This window comes from Pleurodeles waltl, chromosome 3_1 (genome assembly GCF_031143425.1).
Source record: "Pleurodeles waltl isolate 20211129_DDA chromosome 3_1, aPleWal1.hap1.20221129, whole genome shotgun sequence".
In the NCBI taxonomy this organism is placed as follows: domain Eukaryota; kingdom Metazoa; phylum Chordata; class Amphibia; order Caudata; family Salamandridae; genus Pleurodeles; species Pleurodeles waltl.
In genome coordinates, this window is record NC_090440.1 from 1,679,361,455 (window position 1) to 1,679,385,702 (window position 24,248).

A 24,248-nucleotide genomic window follows, 5' to 3' on the forward strand; every position below is an offset into this window, starting at 1 on the left:
ACAATTTATTTCTAAGGTAAACATACTTGGTTGGGGAAAGGAGGAATTTTGTTTCCACACATTTCTTCTAAAGATAGTGCTTTTGTGTGACAGTGTTTGAGAAAAGACTGCATTGCCCACTAGAACCTTCTATACAGAGATAGTTAAGCATAATAGTGTGTTTCCATGCATGATAGGTGTATATAGTTCAGTGTTGTTCTAAGCATTGAACCAGTGTTGTAGAGCTGACTATACACAATGTAGTATAAGAAAAAAGAGACCCTTTATGAAGTACTGTAAACCAAGGCAAAATATCTGTAAGTATATTAAAAGATAGGACTAGGATATGTTAGAATGTCCTGAACACAAAAGAGATATCCAGAAACACAAAGCTTAGAAATCTGTAACAGAAAACATGTACCATCTATTACAAAGCTATTTATGGTCTTCAATATTTAGAGGCACTGCCTTCTACAGTACAGCCTTTTTATAGGATGATGGCTATGTATGGTAGGGTATTTGAAGACCCTTATCTCTGTGCTCTCCTACTCATAGTCCACTATTGAGAACTATATCAGTTACTGTATGCCCTCAACCGGCATTATACCACTGACCCTCACATAAAGGCCTATAACAATGGAAAGGGATTTTAATAAATATTATATCTTAAGACAGAACAACTACAGGGCCACATGTGTTATTTGTTGATCATTCACAACAAGAGCTCTGAAAAGGTACTATTCTGCAATATAGTAATGGATGTATATAGCAGAGTATGTAGAAATAGTGATATCTTCTATAAAACCTGTAATGATCATATGTAGTACAGTTTAGTTAAGAACTTGTATTTCTTTGGAAAGTTGTCCGCTCAGCCATGGATTTACATATAAGTATTAGCAACAATGATGGTATTTCAGATGTGATTAAAGATGTTATAAATATAGTCCATGGATATGTCATGAGCGATTTAATATGCAACGGAAAAGCAGTGCATGGCGAGGATGCAAGCTATAGTTATTTTAAAGTGGGAGTTATTTTTATTTGAGAAAACTGTAACTGGTGAATTCCTGTAGTTGTTTAGTTTCAAATGCTATGTTTTATGTGACATTTTCAACTAACTACAATATGCATTTAACCTTTATTTTTTTTCAGTAAATTTCTAAGTTTTTTTTAATGTAAAAATAAATATTCTTACAATGCCTTACTATAACGTCACTTTAACCTTTGTTTTTTCCATGAATTTCTAGGGTTTTTAATATAAAGCAAGATGTCCATCATAATGCACGATGGGTGACTGGATCCAGGGTCTGGCCAGGCATTGTCCATTGTGCTGCACCCTTCCAAGCTTTCTGCCCCTCCTCCCCCTCCTCCTTGCCCTCCATTGTCCAAGTGCATACCTCTACCCACTTGTCCAGCCCTTTGGCCATTGTTCTGCAACTAACGTTCCTGTCAGTCCTGCACAGGTAGCTTGCTGCCCCTACCCACCTCCTCCCTGCCTTCTGTTGTCCGAGTCCATGCACCTGCCCCCTCCCACCTACCCTGCATAGTCCAATGTGCTGCCACTGGGCTACAGATAGCTTTATGTCCCTTCCCACTCCTTCTGCCCTCCGTTGCCTGAGGGTATGCCCTATCATTGCTCTCCTGCTGAGCCTCCATGCTTGGCTTGTGACCCCTATCTCCCTTCACCTCCCTTCCCCCTGCATTCCGATGTCTATGTGCATGCACCTGCTCCCTCCCTTTTGCCCTCCATGTTCCATGAACCTGTCACTGCCCCTCCTGACTACTCTGAATGTTCTGTGGAGCTGCCACTTCCCCTCTTGCCATGCCCTTAAACCCTTCCTTCTTCTTCATGGTCCAGTTTGCTGCCACTCCCTTCTGCCCTCCATGCTTTCCTGTGCTGCAACTGCTCCTCCTACCCACCCTGGGTGGTATGTTGTGAAGCCCCTGCCCCTTCCTTTCTTGGTCTTCTCTTGCCTGTGTTCAACCCCTACCTCTCCCTTCATTAACTTACATTGAAAAAGAGGATATTTTAGGCGGGATACGGCTAAAATTAAGCCCTTGTGGATTTAAAAATCTGGAATCAGGTCTGTTGGCATTTGTGATTGTACGGACACTGACTTCATGCATGTCCTGCATGGTTGATTTATTGCCCATGTCCCACTTTCCCCTGCCCTCATGGTCCGTTGTGCTGCCACTTCTCTTCCTGCCTGCCCAGCATGGTCAACTTGCTACCTCTGCCCCCTTCTCCCTTCCCTCAGTTGTCCGAGTCCTTGCCCCTGACCTCTGCCTCCCAGCTGTGTTCTAATGAGCAAGATTGCTAACATTCTATATTTATTACAAAAGTGTGGCACTTCTGAAGTCATCTTGATGTCATCAAACCAGTAATACCTAAAGTATTTCCTTTAGAAATTGTAGTGCATTATTATGATTTGCTATGTTTATGGTTTTTTTTATCATGTTGATCACTTGATTAGTTGTTGCACTTAGGAGAGAGGATGTTGCATTACAGCTTTTGCTGCTGGGTTTGCAACTCTAGAACCAGGTTTGAGTTACAGTATCAGCTCCACATCCTGTGATTTTGGACAAATCACTTACTCTCCCCATGACTAAAACCAAAATGAAATGTCCTTGTGTAATGTAAATGATGCTCATGTAAAGCACTCCAATACCTTTGGTTCAAGTCCACACCATATGAAACTGCCAAGAAAAACAAAATACGCGTTTTGCTCACTTCTGTTATTGGGCTACATTTATGCTACATTTGGTAATATTTGTGCTACATTTGGACTTTTTTTCCCTCTGGTGGCCATCTTGGGAAACCTTTTTTTGTTATTAAGTAGAAAGCTCCCTAATTTCCTCATTTACTGAAGTATCCTCAGTAGAAATTGCTTTCAGTTTTCCACTTCAATTCCATTAAGATGGCGTTCAAATGTGCCACACTTTTGGCATAAATTTGGAATGTACGCACTCTAGTTGCTCATTAGAACACTGTGGTAATGCTGCTGATCGGGAGGGAGTAAACTGGCGGTCTGTTGCTGGTGTTGAAAGTGCATGTTTAAGTCTGCATGTCAGAATGTTTTAATGAAATAGAAGAGGAAGATATTTGAGAAATAATTGAAAATGTGTCCTAATTTTGCTTTCTGTAGCACTAATGATAATTCCTATGACAAAATGAACCTCCTTATTTTGTTTCTACATGAGATGTTTTAGGTTTTACTAGTTTGAATCAATCAACATTGCTTCAGGTGTGCCACACTTTTCTCATCAGTTAGACTGGTAGTGCTGTAGTTATTCTTTAGAACACTCTGGGATGCTGCAGTAGATGACAGGGCTAACAACTAACAGTCTGCTCCTGATGGAAGTACATGGTTTATTGAGAATGTCTGAATTTATTCTCACATGGCTGAGAAAGATAATCTGATGTTATAGAAAATATGCTTTCATTTTAGCTTCTGGGGCATCTTTCATAACATCCATGAGACAATCATGAGAAAACAGTTTTCTCTCAAATATGATTCATGAAATCTCAGGAGGGCAGCATTTTTCACAGAGTAAAAATCACCTTAGAGAACACAACAATTCCTAAAATTAGTACAATACCCCCAACAAATTATGTATATCGTAAATAAAATCTGTTGTCACCCTTTATATGTGCTTCTTTTTGTGACCCTCAAAACTTGCCATTCACCACAATACATTGCAATGGGGCCATGTCCCAGAGCCCTGTAACGGCTGCTACAATATGTTGGCCAGAACCCGTTTTGAGACCCCCTTTCTTTTCCAGTCCCCAATGGACGAATCACCCCAAAACCGTCCATTCACAAACTAGTAAAAAAGCAGCACCTTTTGTGAAAGTTTCGTGGTGATTCGTCAAATAAGACTAAAGGTATTAGCAACACTTTTCCTATGGAACAACTGACCTAACTATAGCTACCCAGTGGTGACTGCCACTGGGATATATATATATATATATATATATATATATATATCTATATATATATATATATATATATATATATATATATATATATTTATAGTATGGAATGGATCCAAGGAAGCCTTTATGTCATATTTTCAATTACTATATAATAACATCTATGGTCTTCATTTCACCTTTAAAATCAGTTCAACGCAAATACATTTTCTAGACATTAAAGGTTATGTAGAGAATAATCAATTACATACAAAGAAACATCCACGAACAGTATACTACATGAGACAAGCTTTCACCCTAAGCCATTATTAAGAAGTATTTCATTTGGTGAATTTTTGAGAACTAGAAGAAACTGTTCTAATGATGTAGAAATGGAAACACAATTCAGTAATGTCAAACAACGATTCCTCAGGAGAGGATACCCAAAAGTAAATGTAGAATTGGGAGCACTAAAAGCCAAAAACAGAACTCGCCAGCAAACCTTGATTGACAATAAAGTCAAGATCTTTGAGAAACAAGAAGGCAATGAGGTACCATGACTAATATTAACATATAGCAAAGAAAGTAAAACAATTGAGAAAATCTTCAAAAGATATTGGAAGATTTTAAGGAGTGATCAGGACTTGAAACAAATAATAGGAACAAGACCACAAATAACATAGAGGAGATCAAGATCTTTAAAAGACATGTTGGTCAAAAGTCATTATGTAAAACTTCCGACAAACAAACTGGTTAAATAAAAGTGTAACCAGGTTTCTTAAATGTAATAAGTGCAAGGCATGTCAAATTGCGAAAAATATGAAGTCTTTTGTGGATTATAAAGGAAGAGAAGTACAGATTGCCCAAAGATTGACTTGTAATAGTCAATTTGTGGTATATTTGATCCAATGTGAATTTGGGCTGCAATACGCGGGAAGTACAATTTGCCCACTGAAGAAGAGAATACTGGAACATATTATAGCAATTAAACATCAAGATCGGAGTTGTGCTGTGGCTAGACACCATAACAAATGTCACACCACAGATTGGAAAAGTATATCAAACTCGACGTGTTTCGGAAACGAGCTTGTGAACAAGGAAACTTCATTTCCGAAATGTGTTGAGTGTTGTGTGTGTCATTAAAATACTCACTATAGCAATTTCCATGTGACTGGGACTTTCGTTTTACTCGGCGGGATACAGAACTCTTAGAGTGAGAAGAATTTGATTGAAATTTCAGGGGGTGCTACCCCGCCCCGGTCTGCCTTTGTTGATGGATATATCTATGTATATGTGTATATACAGATATATATACTGATACAAGATGCAAGCAGTGCACTGTTGGAAGAATGGGGTGCACATATCTTGGATTCATCAAAGGGATTAGTTTTGATATTAATCAAACATGTGGAAATAGCATTGAATAAAATTCAGATTGAATTGAAGGCTTTAGAACAAGAAATTGCGGGCATAAAATTAACTGAAGAAGAAAGTAAAATCAGGAGTGAAATGGCTTCAAAAATTCAACAACATGAGGAGACTGTGAAAACACGCAAACAAACTAAATTTCAAAGGGACAAAAGTGACTATGAAGAGGGGAGAATTTTCACCTTTGCAAGGAGATTTCAATATGCAAAGTTGAAGGAACAAATAGATGTATCCCAATTTGAAAAATCGGATAAATCAAGTAATGAATCAAGGTCAACTGATAATGAATCCAGTGAAGGAGAATCAACCTCAATAAATACACAGGGAGTAAAATTAACTTTGTTAAACGAGATGCGCCTCGCCCTCCAACAACAATCCAAAGATCAGCAAGTCAAAACAAGAGGGAGAGGAAGAGGACGAGGCGCAAAAGGAATAAACCCACACGAAGGGGACAAAGAGGGAAGACAAAGAAAAACCAGGGCTCAAACAGCGGCAACTTTCAAGAGCTAAATATTATTAATCTTTCCACCAGAGAAATGTCCCAATCGGAGGAATCTGTCCTAAAAAAGGGGCTACAATTCTGTCCCTCTACAGATTTGGATTTAGTACAAACACGCATAGACTTTTATAAGTATATACACAAAATCAAACTTGCCAAAACCTTTGCGGAAACTAAAATGAAAGAGAAAAATGATCCACCAACACAGGAGTATGACCTTACTGTGGGAGATAAAGAGACGTTGATGACTCTGGTGAATTTAGATCTGGGAAACAAACCATTGGAAGTTATGGAAATAGTTAAACCCCTTGGGGCGGGCCTGACAGATAAAAGACCACCTTCCACGTTTTACCCAGCACTACCAGCAGGGAATAAAATAGATTTATTTGCGGAGATGGTCATTCATGATCTTTATAAAAAGAATTGGAATAAGAAAGAGGAGAACTTAACCATACCAGAGAAACAGGCGTTGCACAGACTTCAGATGGAAACAATGGTTGAAATCAAACCTGCGGACAAAGGTGGAAACATTGTAATACAAAATAAACAGGATTATGTGAAAGAAGCGATGCGGCAATTGTCGGATAAAACCTGTTATGCACTTGCTACTGGGAACCCAGTAATAAAACTGAAGGAGGAGATAAATTCGTGTATCTTAAGGTGGGAAGATCAAGGCCTCATTGATCAAGTAGAGGCAAAATATTTGTTAGTGGAACATCCTGTAACTCCAACAATATACTTCCTCCCTAAAATTCATAAAAATTTGCAACATCCACCAGGTAGACCTATAATATCAGCTAAAGCATCTCTATTAGAACCTATGTCAGAATACATAGATTTCTTTCTAGCACCCTTGGCAAGAAATTTGAACTCCTATTTACGTGATACAGGAGACTTACTGTTACAATTGGAAGGGATACCTTGGCAGGACACCTATAAATTAGTAACAATGGATGTAGTTTCGCTGTACACGAACATTGAACATCAAATAGGAATCCAGGCATGCAAATTCTTTCTCAACCAAAGGAATATACGTTTTTATCAACACAATGAGATGCTTCTGGAAATGATTAACATTTGTCTAACAAATAATTATTTTTTGTTTAACCAACAACTGTATCTGCAAATTAAGGGCACGGCAATGGGTTTTTCTTTTTCTCCCAATTTTGCGAATCTGACGATGGGATGGTTTGAACAACGAATAGCTTGGGCAGAAGAAAACGAGATTTACCAACAAAAAGTAGTGACTTGGTTGAGGTTTATTGATGACCTTTTTCTTATCTGGGATGGTACTGAGTCAGAATTTGATGAATACTTTAAGATCTTGAACTCTAATGTAGCCAAACTTAATTTCACCTACGACATCAGTGCAACACGTGTGACATTTCTAGATACAGAAATTGATGTTAAAGAGGGGACAATTCAGACTTCATTGCACAGGAAAATAACAGCTACGAACTCCATATTACATGCTAACAGTTTTCACCCACCACGAACAAAGTGGAACATTCCCTATGGTGAATTTCTACGAATAAAGAAAATCTGCTCAGAGCCGGAAGAGTGTGAGAAGCACTTGAAATTAGCGGAGGAGAGATTCCTGGCAAGACAATATCCGAAAAAGTGTTTAGCTCTGGCACAGAAACGTGTGAAACAATCATCAAGAGAACAACTAATTCATGGAGGAAACCAAGCCATTAAACATGCCAAACAACAACAGCTGAGGTTCATAACAACATACTCACAGAGTGCTACACAAGTTCATAAAATCTTGGAAAACCATTGGGCAATTTTACAAATGGACCCAATAGTGGGAGAAATCATGGGACAATACCCATTAATGACTTTCAGAAGAACAGCAAACTTAAGGGATAAATTATCGCACAGCCATTTACAAACTACAAAAGCAAACTGGTTACAGAAAACTGGCTTTTGGAAGTGCAGCAGCTGTAAGGCATGTAAAATTGGGGTGAATAAGAAAGAGTACTCAACAAATACTGGCATGGAGAGAGTGATACGTAAGCACTTGAACTGTAAAAGTCGATTCACAGTATATGTGATTGAATGTCCTTGTGGGTTGAAATATGTTGGCAGTACCATATGTGAGACTAAAAAGCGAATTTTAGAACATATTCGAGCAACTATCAATATAGATAGGAGCTATGCAACAGCGAGACATATGGAACAGAAACATGATAGCAAGTGGGAACTCATGACATTCTATGTAATTGATCAGGTACTAAAATCAGAACGCGGTGGTGACAGAGAAAAGAAATTGCATCAACTAGAATCCAGACATATACTTGATATCCGATCTCTCACCCCGCTAGGTTTAAACCAAGATGAGGAGTTATTTGTACACCTATAAGAGTTGTCATAGCTCATAAGATGTTGCCATTCATTTATTTTATGTCATTTCCACCAATTGATAAGATGCTTTCTTTCCCGTTGTCATTTGTCAGATAGACATACAATTTTGGTGCTATCAATATAAATTGACTGAAGGAATAATACCCAAACATTAATTTTCTTCCATCAGAGGTGCAGGATTTAGCGAGGGCCTTGTTTAAAAGAAACTTTGGGGATTGTGCTATTGTAGGTAACATGCAATACATGAATATGAATCCAATGTGAATATAAATTAAAAACTAATGAGGGCCCCTATATTTTGTTAACACACCTCAGAAATTGTTTTGAAGTCTCCATTAGTCGCTGAAACAAGATTTTATGAAATATATTTAAAAATAATTTGATTTAATGAAATGCTATAAACTACATATACCAGAATGCAATGTGGAACTCAGTTAAAAACACCTTGGATTGTAGTCAAAACACTGTTACAATTTGGTAAATATGTATATAGAAAAACGTTTAATTTTTCTTTGTTAAAGTATATATATTTAGTGATGTTATGGAGTAACTCTTGATAAGTGGTGTAACTTGAGTATTTTTTCTGTTACTTTGGAGTACTTTATTTTAAGCGCCGAAATTAGCACACAGGAAACACCTGTGAACAAGGTCTGGTGAGACCGAAACGCGTCAGGGGATTCCTGTTTGTTTGTTTATGATCTCACTAATGTATTAAAAGTTAAGGTATTTTTGGCACAACAACAGAGTGCGGTTTTCTCTTGCTAAAACAGAAAGAGAATCTTGTTTTTTGAAAATATGGTTGTCCTGCCTCAAACCAGCACCACCGGAGAATTAAGTGCGCCGTAACACGCAGATCAGGACATCTTTTCTTTCATACAGATATATATATATGTATATGTATATATATATATATATATATATATATATATATATATATATATTCACACACACACATACATACACTTGCCTTATGTATATTCACATTGCATATGTTAGCATATGTTGCAAATGCCTATTTGTGGTAACGGCATGTGTTGTAAAGGCAATGCATGTAAAGGCAATGTGTAGTAAAGGGAATGCATGGTAAGGGTATTGCATGGTAATGGATGCTTGGTAAAGGTGTTATGTTGTAATACCCACATTGTAAAGGATTTTTCCCCATACAAAGATCTTGGAGTTCTTGCTAGTTGATAATGGCAAAGTCTATTGCTCACGTATTTTGGAGAGGTTTGTGAAATGCTTGATGGTCCAAAGCAAAGGATTTGAATAGGATGTATATTTTATTGGCAGCTAGTGAGACTCTTTTTGACAAATTGCCGATAAGGAATCTGTAAGGTCAGCTTTGCCGCAGTATTTTGTACTATCCGCATTAAATCTAATCGGTAGTTGGACAAACTTAAATATAAGACATTGGAGTAACCAATTCTTGATGTAATTGTGCATGCACAATGGTTTTTCTGGTCTCAGTCGGCATATAGTCCAACATTTTATTCAATGTCCAGATCTATTGTACCCTGAAATGTACTCACCTGCCACTCTGCAACAACTATGATCCCAGTGGGAGCGTTGGATAGGACCCATTGTGAGAAAACAGGGCTGATTGCAGAGGCCCCCTAACTTTTTGCCCCCATTTTTCACTTTTTTTCTGGTATTTTCCTGACTCTGATGGTGCCCTGGGTACTGCTAACCAGTCCCAGGGCCTGTGCTCTGTGTAAAATGAGTATGCAAATTAGGCTAATTATAATTGGCTATGTCAACCTACCTATAAGTTCTTAGTATATGGTAGGGCATGTAGGTTTAGGGACCCCAGCATAGGTGGTGCCCTATAGGTGCACTGCTGAGGTGCCCAGTGTCATTCTAAAGGCAGGCCTGCCTTGCTGGCTGCTTTTACACTAAAGTTATTTGAAAATTCGACTTTGGAATTAAAAGTACTTTCGAAGTCTTAAACTACCTTATTTTTACATACAAGTCACCGCTAAGGTGTGCCCTATGTGCCCCTAGAGCTGGGTGCCATGTAACTATAAACAGGGACCTTCTCAAAATAGTATTATAAGCCCTGGTGAGGTAAAACAGCCAAATTCGTTTTTCCCTCACTGTAGTGAATGGCCTCCATAGGCTAAAATAGGGAGACTTTGTTTAATTAACAAAGTCCCCTTAAGTGTCAGATAGATCGAATTAGGTATCAAATTAAGTGTTATAATACATCCCGCAACTTACAATTGTTGGATTTAATATAACAAGTTCAGGTAAAGAGTTTTAAACTCTACCTGAAAAGTAGCCAACTTCAGCTCTGTAGTGCCCTTCTCTGATTGTTCAGCCTCTGGCAGCCTGACCAGGCTGCCTTGATGAGGTGTGAAGTGCCCTGCTCTGAACACAAAGGATGTGCCGGGGGGGTTGGAGGGGGGAGAACTACCTCAGTAGATGGGGAAGCAGGAAGGGGAGGGCTACCAAACTGGTCTTCAAAGGCAGGGCAGGACATTTGGAGCAACCCAGCACCTCCCTCACATCCTGAAACCCCAGACAATTAGGTGCCCTCTTGGTCAGATTAGGAAAGGGTAGGTGAGGGATGTGTTTAGGATTTTTAGCCACACCACTGGGTGGGACCAACCAGATGTAACCTCCAAAAATCAGTTTCACCCATGATGGATTTTTGAAGAATAGTGCTCCCTGGGATTGATTTTTTGCCACACTTCCCAGGAAGTGGTCATCACAGGGGAAAGGACCCTGCATCTGATTGGAGAACCAGGACTACCCTGTTTTTCACCCAGGAGCAAAGATAAATATGGCAGAGCTGCACCCACACCTGGACCCCTGACCTGCACCTGGACACTGCCCTCTGAAGGACTGCTTGGGCTTCACCACTGAAAGGACTTTGCCTCTCTTCTACTGCTTCAAGAAGGGACTCCCTGTTTGTTACAGGTACAAAGGAGCTGCCCAGAGCCCCTGCAAGCAGAGCCCAGCTGACCAGCTTCCAGTGGCCATTTGAGGATTCTGACCAGGTACATTCTGGGAATTGTAGTCCCAACTCCGAAGGAGCAACTCAGAGCTTCTGACACCTTGGATCATGTTGTGGACACTTCAAGGACCCAAAAAGGACCTCTGGAAGAAGATCCAGACGTTTGAGATGTTTGGCGCAACTCCATAGGTTGAAAAGGTGCATTGTGGGAGTTGTGGTCCCAGACCTCAAGAGGCAAACCAGAGCCTCTGAACCCTTGGCTGGTGCTGTGGACCACTTTCCTGAATCAAAAAACACGTCTGAAAGTAAGTGTGACAGTGTTACCTCGTGGGTGGCCTGAACTGTAGTCTTTGTCCCTTTCCAGTGTGACCGTTTTTAATCCTTTGAGCGCTAGTTGCTTCTATGTGCTAGAAAACATTAATTCTTTAAAAATGCATATCTCCGGTTCCCCTTATCCGATTTTATTCACCTTGGTGTCATTTTAAAGATAAAAATGTAATCCATTTTTATGGATTGGTGTTGGATTTTTATTGTGTTTTACTTATTTAATGTATTGTGATTTTTAAATGCTTTACACACTTGTCTCCTAAGTTAAGTCTTGTCGTGATTGAGCTGGGTTTAATTTATTGAGACTTAACTGGAACCTAAATAGAGGTTAGTGGCCTACTGCTAAGTGTAGGTACTTACCTGCCCTTACCAATAATCCACTTTCCAACACCCATGGACAATGAGGATTGGCGAGACGCCCTCATGCCTCTGTGAAATTACTATTTCCTCTCGACTGTGGCAGGTGCAAACCTATTACCTCTATTCTGCCTACCTCTCATCGATCCGAATGTATTGTGCATGCCTCCGCCCAAATCCCTCCTGTCGACGATGTAGGTTCGAGCCGGTTGATTTTTAACTGATTTTTATCTTTTGGTATGGTCCTGCTCTATGATCACGAACTACTGGTACAGAGTGGGTGAGACTTATTGGATGTTCTTAGATTGGAAGTTTTTCACTCCCCCTTGGTGATATTGCTTAAATTACTTGAGGGCTCTGGGGGCACGAGGGCTGAGCAATCGTTCCTGGGTACGGCTCTCCTAGTGGCTAAAAGTGACATTGCTGCAAATTGGATGTCCCCTAACCCCCTTCCTGATGAGGGTTGCGCGCAGCAAGAGCGCGTGGTCTATGAGACCAGAGGATGCCCTCATAAGCATGGTCGGGTCTGGGGGAAGTGGTTGGGTCAAGATGGTTCAAGGCGTATCAGAGAGAGAATTGTGGCTAAAGTATATTATGACTATGATGTTGTTCATGGTACTCGCTGATCTGTGCAGTCATGGCCTCTTCTATGGTGCTTTGCTATAGATGTCAATTATGTGTCTTTGTCACTTGTGGTTTAAAAAGAATAAAATATGTTTATCAAAAAATAAATGTTTTAAAAATGTTCAACGTATATTTAAAAGTAGAGGACAATCAATTAATACATGAACAATGGTACGTTTTCTTTTTAACATGCATACACAATAGCCTTTGCTTTCCCTGGTTTTTACAGCCAAACTGGGGACTGCCAATAAGGAATCACATTCTATTCTATATTTTAAACTTCCTTGATAAAGAAAAGGGTCTGACAAATAAAACAGACAGTGAAAAATATCAAAATTTCCCTGAGATGAATATGTCATATTGATCAAAGAGTTTTGGGCTCAGTACAACATATCCTGTTGATTAAACAAGGTCCATGCCCCTTTTTGGAGTTGTTTTGTAGGTGGGAATGGATTCAGGCTATCTAAAGCCCCTGCAGACATTATAAACTCTTTGGCATTTTGTTCATGTTTCCTAAAAGCCCATTGTAGCTCACTATATCATGCTTCAATCTAACAGATCTGCAATATTCTGTCCAGGCTGTCTACGCGATTAAGTCTGGATAAACTTTTTACAAACATTTCCAGCCATATGTGACCATGAAATCAATTTGAGTTCACAATGGATGCTCTGGATCATAGACCCTTTTGGAAGTTTAAACATTGTTTTTATACACACACTCTCCACCTGATCTAAAATATCCCCTTTCTCTACACAGAATATTTCAGAACCATAAGGTGCTATGGGAGGGATTTTGTGCAAAAATGTTTTCAAATGTGGAGTGTAAGACAATGCCCAATTCATTACATTAAAAATCACCAGAGACCATGTCTGCAATAATGTCTTTCCACTATAACATAGCATTAAAATGTAACCTTAAATATCTGTCTGTTTTGAATTTATCAACTTACAATTTATCTATAAAATAGCTAAAGATAAACACTCTTTTACCAAAGACTAGACTTTTTTGTCTTCTCTAAGTTAATCCTTAAGTGGGTTCATGCACAATATACTGTTTGTGCATCAAGATTTTTCTGAAGGCCTCTCGGAGTATAATCTTGAATAACAAGGTCGTCAGTATACATTAAACAAGAAATGTAGGTCACTCCCATTTTTGGGGAAAATGAATCGAAATTATTTGAAATTGTGGGAAGATCTGCCACAGATAAACTAAACAGAATTGTGGCTAACACACATCCTTGATGTAGGCCATTGCTTACATGCCAAATTCTTTAGGTTCTCTCTCTGATCAGATTAAGGGTCTGATTTATATCTCAGCGGATGGCCCATTTCCCCACCAGGGTGAAAGAGTAAATTACTCCATTGGACCGGTGGAGATGCTGCCTGTCCAAATTTAGAAATGACTGACAAGCTGGGGGTCATCACTAAAGCTTTGGCAGGGACGGCCGTCATGGCATTTCCTGTCAATACCTTCCACAGTTTGGTGCAGGGCTCCATCAACATGATAGAGCCTTGCACCAAACTGGTTTATTTTTATTTTCAAAAAGAAAATCCCAAAATGTGACTTTCTTTTTAAAAAAATATATATATAATGCCTCCCTCGCCATTGGAGTCATCTCCTATGGCAAGGGAAGCACTGTTTGGGTTTTTGTCTGTCCCGTACCACCAGGGCTTGCCTGCCGGTGATGGACAGTACAAAATGGATGTATGTTGACCCATCCTAATTGGGCAGACCAACATTTAACCAATTACTTGATGGCCCTTACTTGATCTGTCCGTCTGAGAAATTTGGCTACGGTGGTGACAGAGTAGTAACCAGCATAGCCAAACCTATGGTCTGCCTGCATATAAATCAGGCAGGTGGACCACAGTGTTGGCGGGAAGGGAACTCCATCACCGTTGCAACATATAAATCAGCCCCTAAGTCATTAATTTAAGTGCGTACATAAGTGCTTTTTTGCCAATATTGCCATTGTAAAACTGCAATATAATGCAATTTAATACTTTGACTCAGCTTTTTTATATCAGCATATAGCATAAAATATGTATAGTAAATAAATACATAACCTACCTCCAATGCATTGTCAAAAAATTCTGAAGCAAAACTAAGAAGCTCCTTTCGCTTTTCGAGCATGTGGACAAGAGCGGTCCAGGCTTCCCCCAGAGTTTCTGCCATTGCTTCATACACCTGGCTTTGTTCAACATTATCGTCTGCTACCTTGTCCGCTTCACACAAGAGATCCCATACATTATCTTCCAGAGACTGCAAAGAGATGTGAACAGCAATTTTTATAATCTAAGCCATATAATTATACAACAAAAACATCAGAGAAGATTAGGGATTCATTTAGAAATGTATTACAGGATTAGTGAGGCTGACCATATGAAAGTTTCAGATACACAGGGCCCAGTTCCAAAAGGGAAATATATATGTGGAGATCTCTGCTTTTGAATGTTTCCAACTCCACTTAGTGCAATTCAGTAACTCCAGGTTGAAAAGTACACCTACTAGTAGCAGCATGAGGACAAAGCACACCTTTAAAGTTGTGGCTAGTAACTTCATATGTTAGGCATGCACCCGAAAAACAGTTCTACATTGAATAGGCAGAGATCTCCACCTACATAATGCAAAATTGCAAATCAAAAAGAATAAGGAACCAACTTTCATCAGAGGAAAATGGCACACACCTGACAACATTAAATTTGAAAGTACATAAATGTGACCAACAGTTTGGGCTCTGCCATATTCCCCTTGTTCTGTGAGACAATGTGGAGCCAGGCACCAACTGCAGTTGTGTGCCATTGTTTGTGCATGCGTTTGGGACATGCAATGCACAATGGTGTGTCAGTGAACGTGTGTAAATTTGTGTTAGGTGTGAAAAGAGGTATTCTTTTTTTATAAATCATTAACAATGTACATGTGTATAATTTTTTAAGTATGCATCTGTTATATTTGAATGTTTTAATGTGATTAATATACATGTCTGCCGTCATGCCTAAAGTTTTTATATTAATTGTGTTTTTTTTAATTATATTTTATTTTATTTTTTTATTTTTATTTTTTGAAATATTTGTATAGATTATTAGCATTGGATTATGCAATGTCTAAAGCAATATGACCATTTTGCATTTGCTTTTAGGTGCCGTGCTTTGTGTTTGTAGTGTTTCCTGCCTCCATTGTTTTCTATTCAATTCTCTTGCAGCACCTCTGTTTTACCATGTCAGATGTATAGCTCACTCCAAAACTTGGCTGGAGTATATTTAAGCCTGTTTGTGCTTTAGTGTTAATGAAGTAATGTGGGTGTAAATTTGAGGAATGACAACTGACCTTCCCTTATGTAAGTCAGTTTTATATTGCATGACCCTCCTGTGCTCCTCCTTGATTTTCCACTTCAGTCTCCCACTATGTAGTAACTATTCCCATTTTCCACCCAACCCCTAATGACACTTCATCATTTATAACCCAAATACATATACTGAAGTGTACAGAGTTCATCATATAGCTATAACAAATGTGCAACCCTTATATCAAACAGTATGCAAGTTCCAACAAAAACCCTCACATGCAAGTCGGACTTGGTTCCGCTCCAACTATAACGGTCTAGCCCAAACTACTAGGCCAGGACCCCATTAGGAGGGCCCACGATCAACCCAAGACCAGTTTCTGTCTTCTTGGGCCTCATCAACAAAGTGCAACTTGAGTCCTCTGGTACAATCAGCATGGTTCTCATGTCTGGGCAGTCCCATTGCTCTTGACATGTTTCACTTACAAAAAACAAAAAGTGATGAGTGGAATGCTGTAGGTAAATACCCAGAGTCACATTCCAGTCCACAGTGTTTTCCACACTTTACCACTCCATAAAGAGACCAGACATGCACACATCAGACATGATCCTGCTCCAATTGTAACAGTCCACCCTGGCTGCCAGGAAAGGTCCTTTTAGGTAAAGCATTTTCCTATTATGTTTTTATTTAATGAGCTCAACGGGTCTTCTCACCCAGCATAAAAGGGCAGGAAGGCTTAGCATCAAAACTCAAATGACAATTGAAAATGACAGTAAGATCCTTGTCGCCGCACAAGGAAAACTCCAGTCGGGAATAAGGTTAAGCATTTTATTACAGACTAATAGTCAAGTTTATGTAAATGTTTCTCAAAACAATACTATAAAGATACAGAATCAACGTGTGTTGTCCCAGGCATAAGAAGAAGTTCAAAAGGACTAAGCACTCAACAATAGCAATGCAAAACATCAACAGAATTGTCTAATGATCTGAAAACAAGCGGTGTCCTGTTCTTTTAAGCATGAAGGCAATTTGAGACTCATCTAAGTTAGCTAGCTAAGGCATGGGAAATTCCTACAGATTAGCAAGTCACAAGTTAGCATGTGCTGAGCTACAACACATGAGGGTAAAAAGAAAATAGAGGACAAAAAGAATTTGGAAAATAATATCTGGGGTGAAATGTGGCTAACCAAAGTTGGCAAAAAGTAGGTAAAAAGAGAAGGCGTCAGCATTTCAGAAGCTCGTCACGAGTCTACTTTTTGGGTCAGGGGTAATCTTTGAAGTCTCAGCAAAGTATTGGAAAATGAAAGGGAGTGACAAAGAGATCTGTACTTTTCAAAGTCCAAGGGGATCAAGAAAAGAATGAAGAAGAGAACTGCCAATCCAACTGGGGAGCGGTATGTAAAAGTCCAAAATGCACAATGAAACATTACTCCATCACACCACAAGAATCAAAAGGTGTAACTTTCCAATCACAGTCCATCGTACGACAGTCACTTGAAACATCATGAAAGATTCCCATTACCAACATGGTAAAGGCATTCATCTTAGCACATCTGTACGATTTGAAACATTTGAATGCTGTTCATTTCCACAGTTCCTCAATGTACCGGATTTAAGGTTACTTTCTCAGGCTCACTATGGGTAAAACAATAGGACATCTGTTTCCAAGCTGGCATTCTATGGGAACTAAATCTGAAAGAAATTATGCGTTAGTAAGAATGACTAAATATTTTCCGACACGTTTTATGAAACAGTGCCTTGCAGGCCTCACTTAGGCTAACTAAAGTGAATTCAAATGGCACATTCATCTATATTAATTAGAGCACATATAACTTTCAGAATTATAAAGTTCATCATTAATAAGCTTTGTCAGTGTTCATGTTAAAAAACGAAATAACTCTGTTAATGCATTTCAATAGGTGTAATCTAGAACTGCATTTTCGGCAATAACATGTAACATTTAAAAATTTATTTCTAGAAGTTCATTATCAATTTAGTGAAAACTATTAATTAACATGATAAGGCACCACATGAACTCAAATTAATTGATTATACATAAAGTTTTAAGGCTATAATACATCACTTAAATTCCTGATTCTACAGTGAAGGCTTTCAGTGTACCACTTTACAGTTAACTTGTTTTAAATAACAAAATGCAAAGATTGTCACAAATAGATAACGTCAAAGTAGCAATAACATTTCTGCTACATCAGTAGGAATGCAAGCAATTTAGATCAGTTTATACCTTTTTTGATCTCATAAATGTGATGCAGCTTGAGTCCAATGACACAGTTTGGCCCTTAGAACTGGGCTAAGATCAGGAAGGCTCAAGGTGACACAACTTGAGTCAAGTTAATAGCACTGAACTAAGATGCCAGAGTGTGAGGCAAAAGTTGCAGAGCACTGACTCTATATCACACAGCCCTAGACAAAGAACAAACATTTTTGTTCAATATGCCTAGATTCTCATCTGTACACTTTACACTGAAGATCATGAAGAATCATGAGAATGGTGATTCTCCAAATGTAATGAACAGAGAATCAAGATTTAATTAAAGACATGGAGGCTATCATAATGCATATATCTTTTAATTGCCACTCCTGCAGCATCTTTAAAGTATCTACAAACAAAAGAATAACAAAGTAGAATCAGATCACAGTAGACCATAAATAGTCATTTCAGAGAACACTCCTCCTCTTTAAGTGCAGCAGACTTTCTAAGCATGAAACGTCTGGGCATCACCACTTGAACTCCTTCCGTCAATTTGCCTCTTCATCCATTTTTATTGCGCCTCTAAAACAATAAACCATAGTATTTGTGTAGTCTATCCTCCAACACAAACTCTTATCACCTCAAAACATTAAACAGTAGTTAAAATCACCTAAGACATCTCCATACATTTATATTGCAAAAGATCTTATTCTTTGTCCTTTTTAATTCATTTAAGGGTAGAGGTGGCTGGAATAGTGTTAACCTCCATGTCTTCAATGAAATCTTTATCTGTTCATTACACTTGGAGAATTGCCATTTCATTTTAAGACCTGAGACTACCATTATACATGTTGAAAGCCCTTCAACACTGCATTTGCCCTATGCCATGCAATCCTGGAGTAATGCTGTGCAAATCTTTCTGCATACGACCAATCTGCCGATTTCAAGATCTCTTCTAGTCTCCCACCAGAGAGATAAGCTTTAGAAGCCATTGCACCTCTCACAGAGTGCACTTTAAACTGTTGAATATCAATATTTGCTTGCTCCATAGCATATTTGATCCATCTTGCAATAGTAGCACCGCTTCATATGGTTTCACATATTAAATCAATAATTGAATCTCACTATCCTTCCTGAATTCCAACATTCTATTTTTGTGTTCATTCAGACATTCACTTATACACAATTTTTCACATTCTGTGAACTTTGGGTAAAATACTGAAGTAGACATCATCTTTGTTCTTTTCCATATTTCAAAGTATACTCCATCTGGTCCATTAATTTTATTACTTACCCCTGATGCCTTCACATCTGAAACACTTCTGCAGGATATCAAACATAGCAAAGAGGCTAATTTAACTGAAAGTCTTTTCAAATCCAGATACCTATTTTATTGCCAGGACTCGCACAACACTATTAACAAGTTAACATCCCACAAAACATACCTTGCTCTAGCTCGCAGTCTTACTCTCATGCTTTTCAAAACTCTACACATAGTATCTATGTTGAAGCATAACTTTCACAATGACTACCTCGAAACGGACAAATTCCATCCTCTGAGCTAGGACCAAATTTGATTTCACTGTGTTTATTATAAAATCCAGTTTTTCTAATAAATCATTTACCATAATTAACTCTTTCCTCAACTCTTCCTTCCTGAGACATAATCAAAATATTGTCCAGGTAAACTATAGACACGTCCCTCTTTCCTCCAGATATGCCATTATTACTCTCATCACTTTTGTGAAGCACCAAGGGGCAGAGGACAAACCAAAAGCAGACACAGGAACTGATATAACCTCTTTCTCCAATGAAACTGCAAAACCTTCTGACTGCTGTCCTCTATTCGAATAGTGAAATAAGTGTCCTTCAAATCCAACTTTTCTAACTAACTGTTCTGTAATAACATGCCTCTTAAACAATGGATTCCCACCATCTTGAAGTGTTTGTATGGTAAAACCCTGTTCAACTCCCTTAGATTGATAACTGGTCTCCATTGCTTGCCTTTTTTCTGAACTACAAAGATTGTGTTTACGAATCCTCTCGTATACTCCTCTATTTGTTTTATTGCTCCCAATTGTAACATTACATCTATTTCCGAATCTTCCACCAATCTTTTCTCCTCTGCAATACATAACTCTTCTTGTTCTCTCACCTGCCCTGGCCCATCAATAAACTCTATATCTCGTAACCTTGCATTGTTTTCAAGACCCAAGGGTCTTTCGTTAGTTTCTCCCACTCTTTTATAAAATGCTTCAAACGATCTCCCACCCTTCCTTTGGGGAAACCAGTTGCAATCACAATATTCACCTTAGGTTACTTGAAAATTGTGTCCTCGTTGCAAGCCTTGTCCTTGTCCTGAACAACCACCTCTACCTCCAACCAGGAAGAATCCTGCTGAGGGCTGATACCCTCTTCCATAACCACCTGACTGTAAATTAGAGTGGGACCTTAGCATTCCCCGGTCAGTGAAAAGTCCCCCTTTACTGGCCCTTCCAAAAACACCTCTCCTAAAAACCTTTCTCATATTCGCCTGTGCCCAGTACAGTGAAAGTTGCCACACATTTTCCTAGACTTTTAACTAAGCCTTCCCCAAATAACAAAAACTTTGGGCCTCATTATGACCCTGGCGGGCGGCGGAGGCCGCCCGCCAGGATCCCGCCCTCCATTATACCGCTCCGCGGTCAGAAGACCGCAGAGGGTATTATGAGTTTTTCCCTGGGCTGGCGGGCGGTCTCCAAAAGACCGCCCGCCAGCCCAGGGAAAAACTCCCTTCCCACGAGGATGCCGGCTCGTAATCGAGCCGGCGGAGGGGGAAGGTGCGACGGGTGCAGTGGCACCCGTCGCGTATTTCAGTGTCTGCAAGGCAGACACTGAAATACTTTGCGGGGCCCTCTTACGGGGGCCCCTGCCGTGCCCATGCCATTGGCATGGGCACGGCAGGGGCCCCCAGGGGCCCCGCGACCCCCCCTACCGCCATCCTGTTCATGGCGGCTTTCCCGCCATGAACAGGATGGCGGTAGGGGGGGTCAGAATCCCCTCGGCGGCGCAGCGAGCTGCGCCGCCTTGGAGGATTCTAAGGTCAGTGGAAAACCGGCGGGAGACCGCCGGTTTTCCCGTTCTGACCGCGGCCAAAGCGCCGTGGTCAGAATGACCAAGGGAGCACCGCCGGCCTGTCGGCGGGGCTCCCGCCCCCGTTGGCCCTGGCGGTAGAGAACCGCCAGGGTCAGAATGAGGGCCTTTGTGTCTTCGCTGAGCTCTCTGTCTGTAATATCATACTACTTTGGCTGATTTTCATAAGTACAGTCTTAAGTCTTTCTGTCAACAAACCAACATTTGCATTGCCCAATAGGATGATTGCACTCTGGCTCCATCATCGTAATAGTGCCAAATCTATCTTTGTCTCATTAATATACGCCTCTTCTGCCATGTCATGTATTCTAGCTAAAGGTCCTAGGACATCTGAAACCTTATCCTGATATTGCTTGAAAGTATGCTCCAATCCTTTTCGTGGGTCTCTGGCCAACCTGAACCAAAAACTGATCAACTCAGGATCTAAATTGGGTGTTACACACACCTTATCATCAATCTCAGGCCTAGAACATTCAGCCTTTAATACCCTTCTTACTTCCTTCTGCAAGGGTTTTCTCAGCCATTGTTTGATAAAGTTTCCAATGTGTTCCATCGGCCACCACTCACCACTTTGAGTGTGTTTAATCTTAAAAGGAGAGAACATCTCTTCTCCTAACGGAATCCTCAATACCTCTTTAGAAGTTTTATTCTCAAATTCATCATATTCTGTCTCAAATTTATCATCTTCAACAATGTTCAAGACATATTCGTCCAAATGTTTAACATCTACTGTCAAAGGTACCATATCCAGTTCATTAAACTCATCATCTTGTGTGTCACTAAAGACACTTACTCTTTACGTGCTGCGAAGGTCACTTTTCCTATGCATACCACTGGAGGCACCTTTCTTATTTTTGGAGTTTAATCCTTCCTTTCCTTTCTTATTTATTTTTTTCTCTTCCATATGCTTCATCTTCCTCAATCTCTTCCCTCTTTTCTGTCTCATATCCTCATCCTCTGATACTGACAAAAACTCTTCATATTATCCCATTTCCTTTCTTCATTTCGCTTGTAAAATGCCATCTAATGCCTCTTTCACTTGTGCCCTCATTTCCTTTTGAATATGTCTTTTAATTATTTTCTTATTTACTCTTATTCCTGAAATTTCCACACTACCTCCCTGCTCAGCCTCCATAATAAACTCTTAACAGAATAAATGTAAAACCTTAGAACCTTAAAAAAACGCTCTTATTCTAAACCATCTATCTAATTAAAGAACTAATTTTCTACAAATAAAATGCACCTTATGCTGTTCAGTACTTCACTAATGATCAATCTCCCCTCTTCACTTCAGAAGATTGCAAATGTATATTACAATTAATTCTAACAGTATTCACGCTAACATATTCACTTGGACCATCATGCGGAATAACCGGATCCAAGATGGCTGGCGTAATCTTGCGAGGTCACGGCGTGCCAATCCTTGTAAAAATAACTAACCAGCCAGTGTGCGAGTGTTCAAATGGCTCACCTGTCATTCCACTAAGTTGTTTGATGTTTTCGACTTGTTTAGTAGTAAGGCAAGGGCATGCGGGGCACTTGCACTGGCCTTAACAGCAACTTTATTGAGCGTGTTCGATGTTGTGCTGGAGAAAACACGCGCGCACAGTGCTAGGCAGCAACATGCGTTAGAGCCTCTGCCTAACGTTTTTTCTGATTGGATACAAACAGTGCACACAATCAATATCATGCCTCGTAAGACTTTTTAATCGGTAACAATGAATTTCAAATGCAAAACAAACTGTTGTTTTAAAATACCTGTTATACATAAACACAATTTTCATTAATAATCTAAAAACCTGATGCTTACAACCTCGCTCACAACTTATGCTTCTATATATTAGAACAACCCAATTAAACTGAAGCACTGTTTCAAATCACAGACATGTTAGCGCTTCAAATGAACATGAATCTATTAAAAAATGCTAATGGTACATATCTCGTCAGGAGCAGCATTTAAGAGAGGAGCAATGCTCTGGGGACTATTCTACTACTCTACTGTGTTCTGATTCTAATTTGGAATTATTTTTTTGTAGATTCTTTTAAGATGTTGCAGGAGTACCAATTAAAATATATATGCATAATGGTAGCCTTCAGTCTTGAAATTAAATTAGAAATGTCCTTCCACTTTGACTTCTACAGTTAAATGCAATGAACTGTGCAGGAACCAAATGGGCTTAGTGGTATACTTAATTGTCTAAGTATGAGCCCAAGATCACAAAGCGCTGGGTCAAGGTCAAACAGGGATGAGTCTCGATCATAGGTTGGTGGACAAGATTCCAGCCAAGACAATACAGCACTGGGACATGAAATATGTGGCGTAGACTAGGGCTGATATAACATCACACAGTGCTTCCCATTATCCAGAGCTCTGAATCTAGTAAATGTGTCCTGAAGATCTGTTTCCATAGAAATGATGGTCCGAGAGTCTCTTGAAATCCAATGGACTGCGTAAATATTTCAGAAGGTCACAACAGCAAACTAGTTATCAATTAATTAAAAGTGTCCTTTGTGTATACTTCGTGTGCCACAAGTCAATCTGCACATGAGAGAAATTTGAATCAGGCTATTAAATGTAACTTTTTGTTGCAAATGCAAAAAGGAATACTTTACAAAAGGTAGAAATTAATCTATACCATCATGCCCCAACCCCAGCACCAAGTCACATACTTATTCCCGCCCCTAGCCCCCTGCTCAATGTGGTGAGTAGCTGTACTTTTTCCCATTTAAATCAGTTGATGTTTACTGCACCAATTATTGTTTTCGTTTTTTCCTGAGCATTTTTCTCAATTAGGTTTCATCACGTTTTCCCCTGTTGAAGCCTGCCAAGGGAAAATTGTGGGGTATTTTTATCAACACACAAATCGGAATTCAAATCCCTAAGCACGCACTAGTTTCAGCATTGACTGAAATTTAAAACACAACTTGCATTTAGGGCCTATATATTGACAAAGGAAAGTTTCCTTATCTTCCTTAGTTCTATGTCGAGTGACATGTTGCCATGTTTTGCGTACAAATGAGGTGGGCGCAATTTCAGGGTGTTCTAATATTTTTATAAATGGAACATTTCCCCTGTAGTGCAAGGAAATGAGCAGTGCAAAACCTTGTTTGCCCCAACCACAGGTGTAAATTGGTGTAATGGATGTGCTTTGGCAATTTTACTATTGCT

The 24,248-nt window shown here is 39.4% G+C and overlaps 1 protein-coding gene across 4 annotated transcripts in view; it reads right to left on the minus strand.

Moving 5' to 3' along the window:
- Positions 1–24,248, minus strand: part of CCDC141 (coiled-coil domain containing 141) — a 646,235-nt gene that overhangs the window by 468,703 nt on the left and 153,284 nt on the right. For all 4 annotated transcript variants that reach the window (XM_069225437.1, XM_069225436.1, XM_069225434.1 and 1 more), the window contains exon 4: positions 14,522–14,713. In XM_069225437.1, the coding sequence (XP_069081538.1) occupies positions 14,522–14,713 (192 nt within the window). The remainder of the gene's footprint in view (positions 1–14,521; positions 14,714–24,248) is intronic.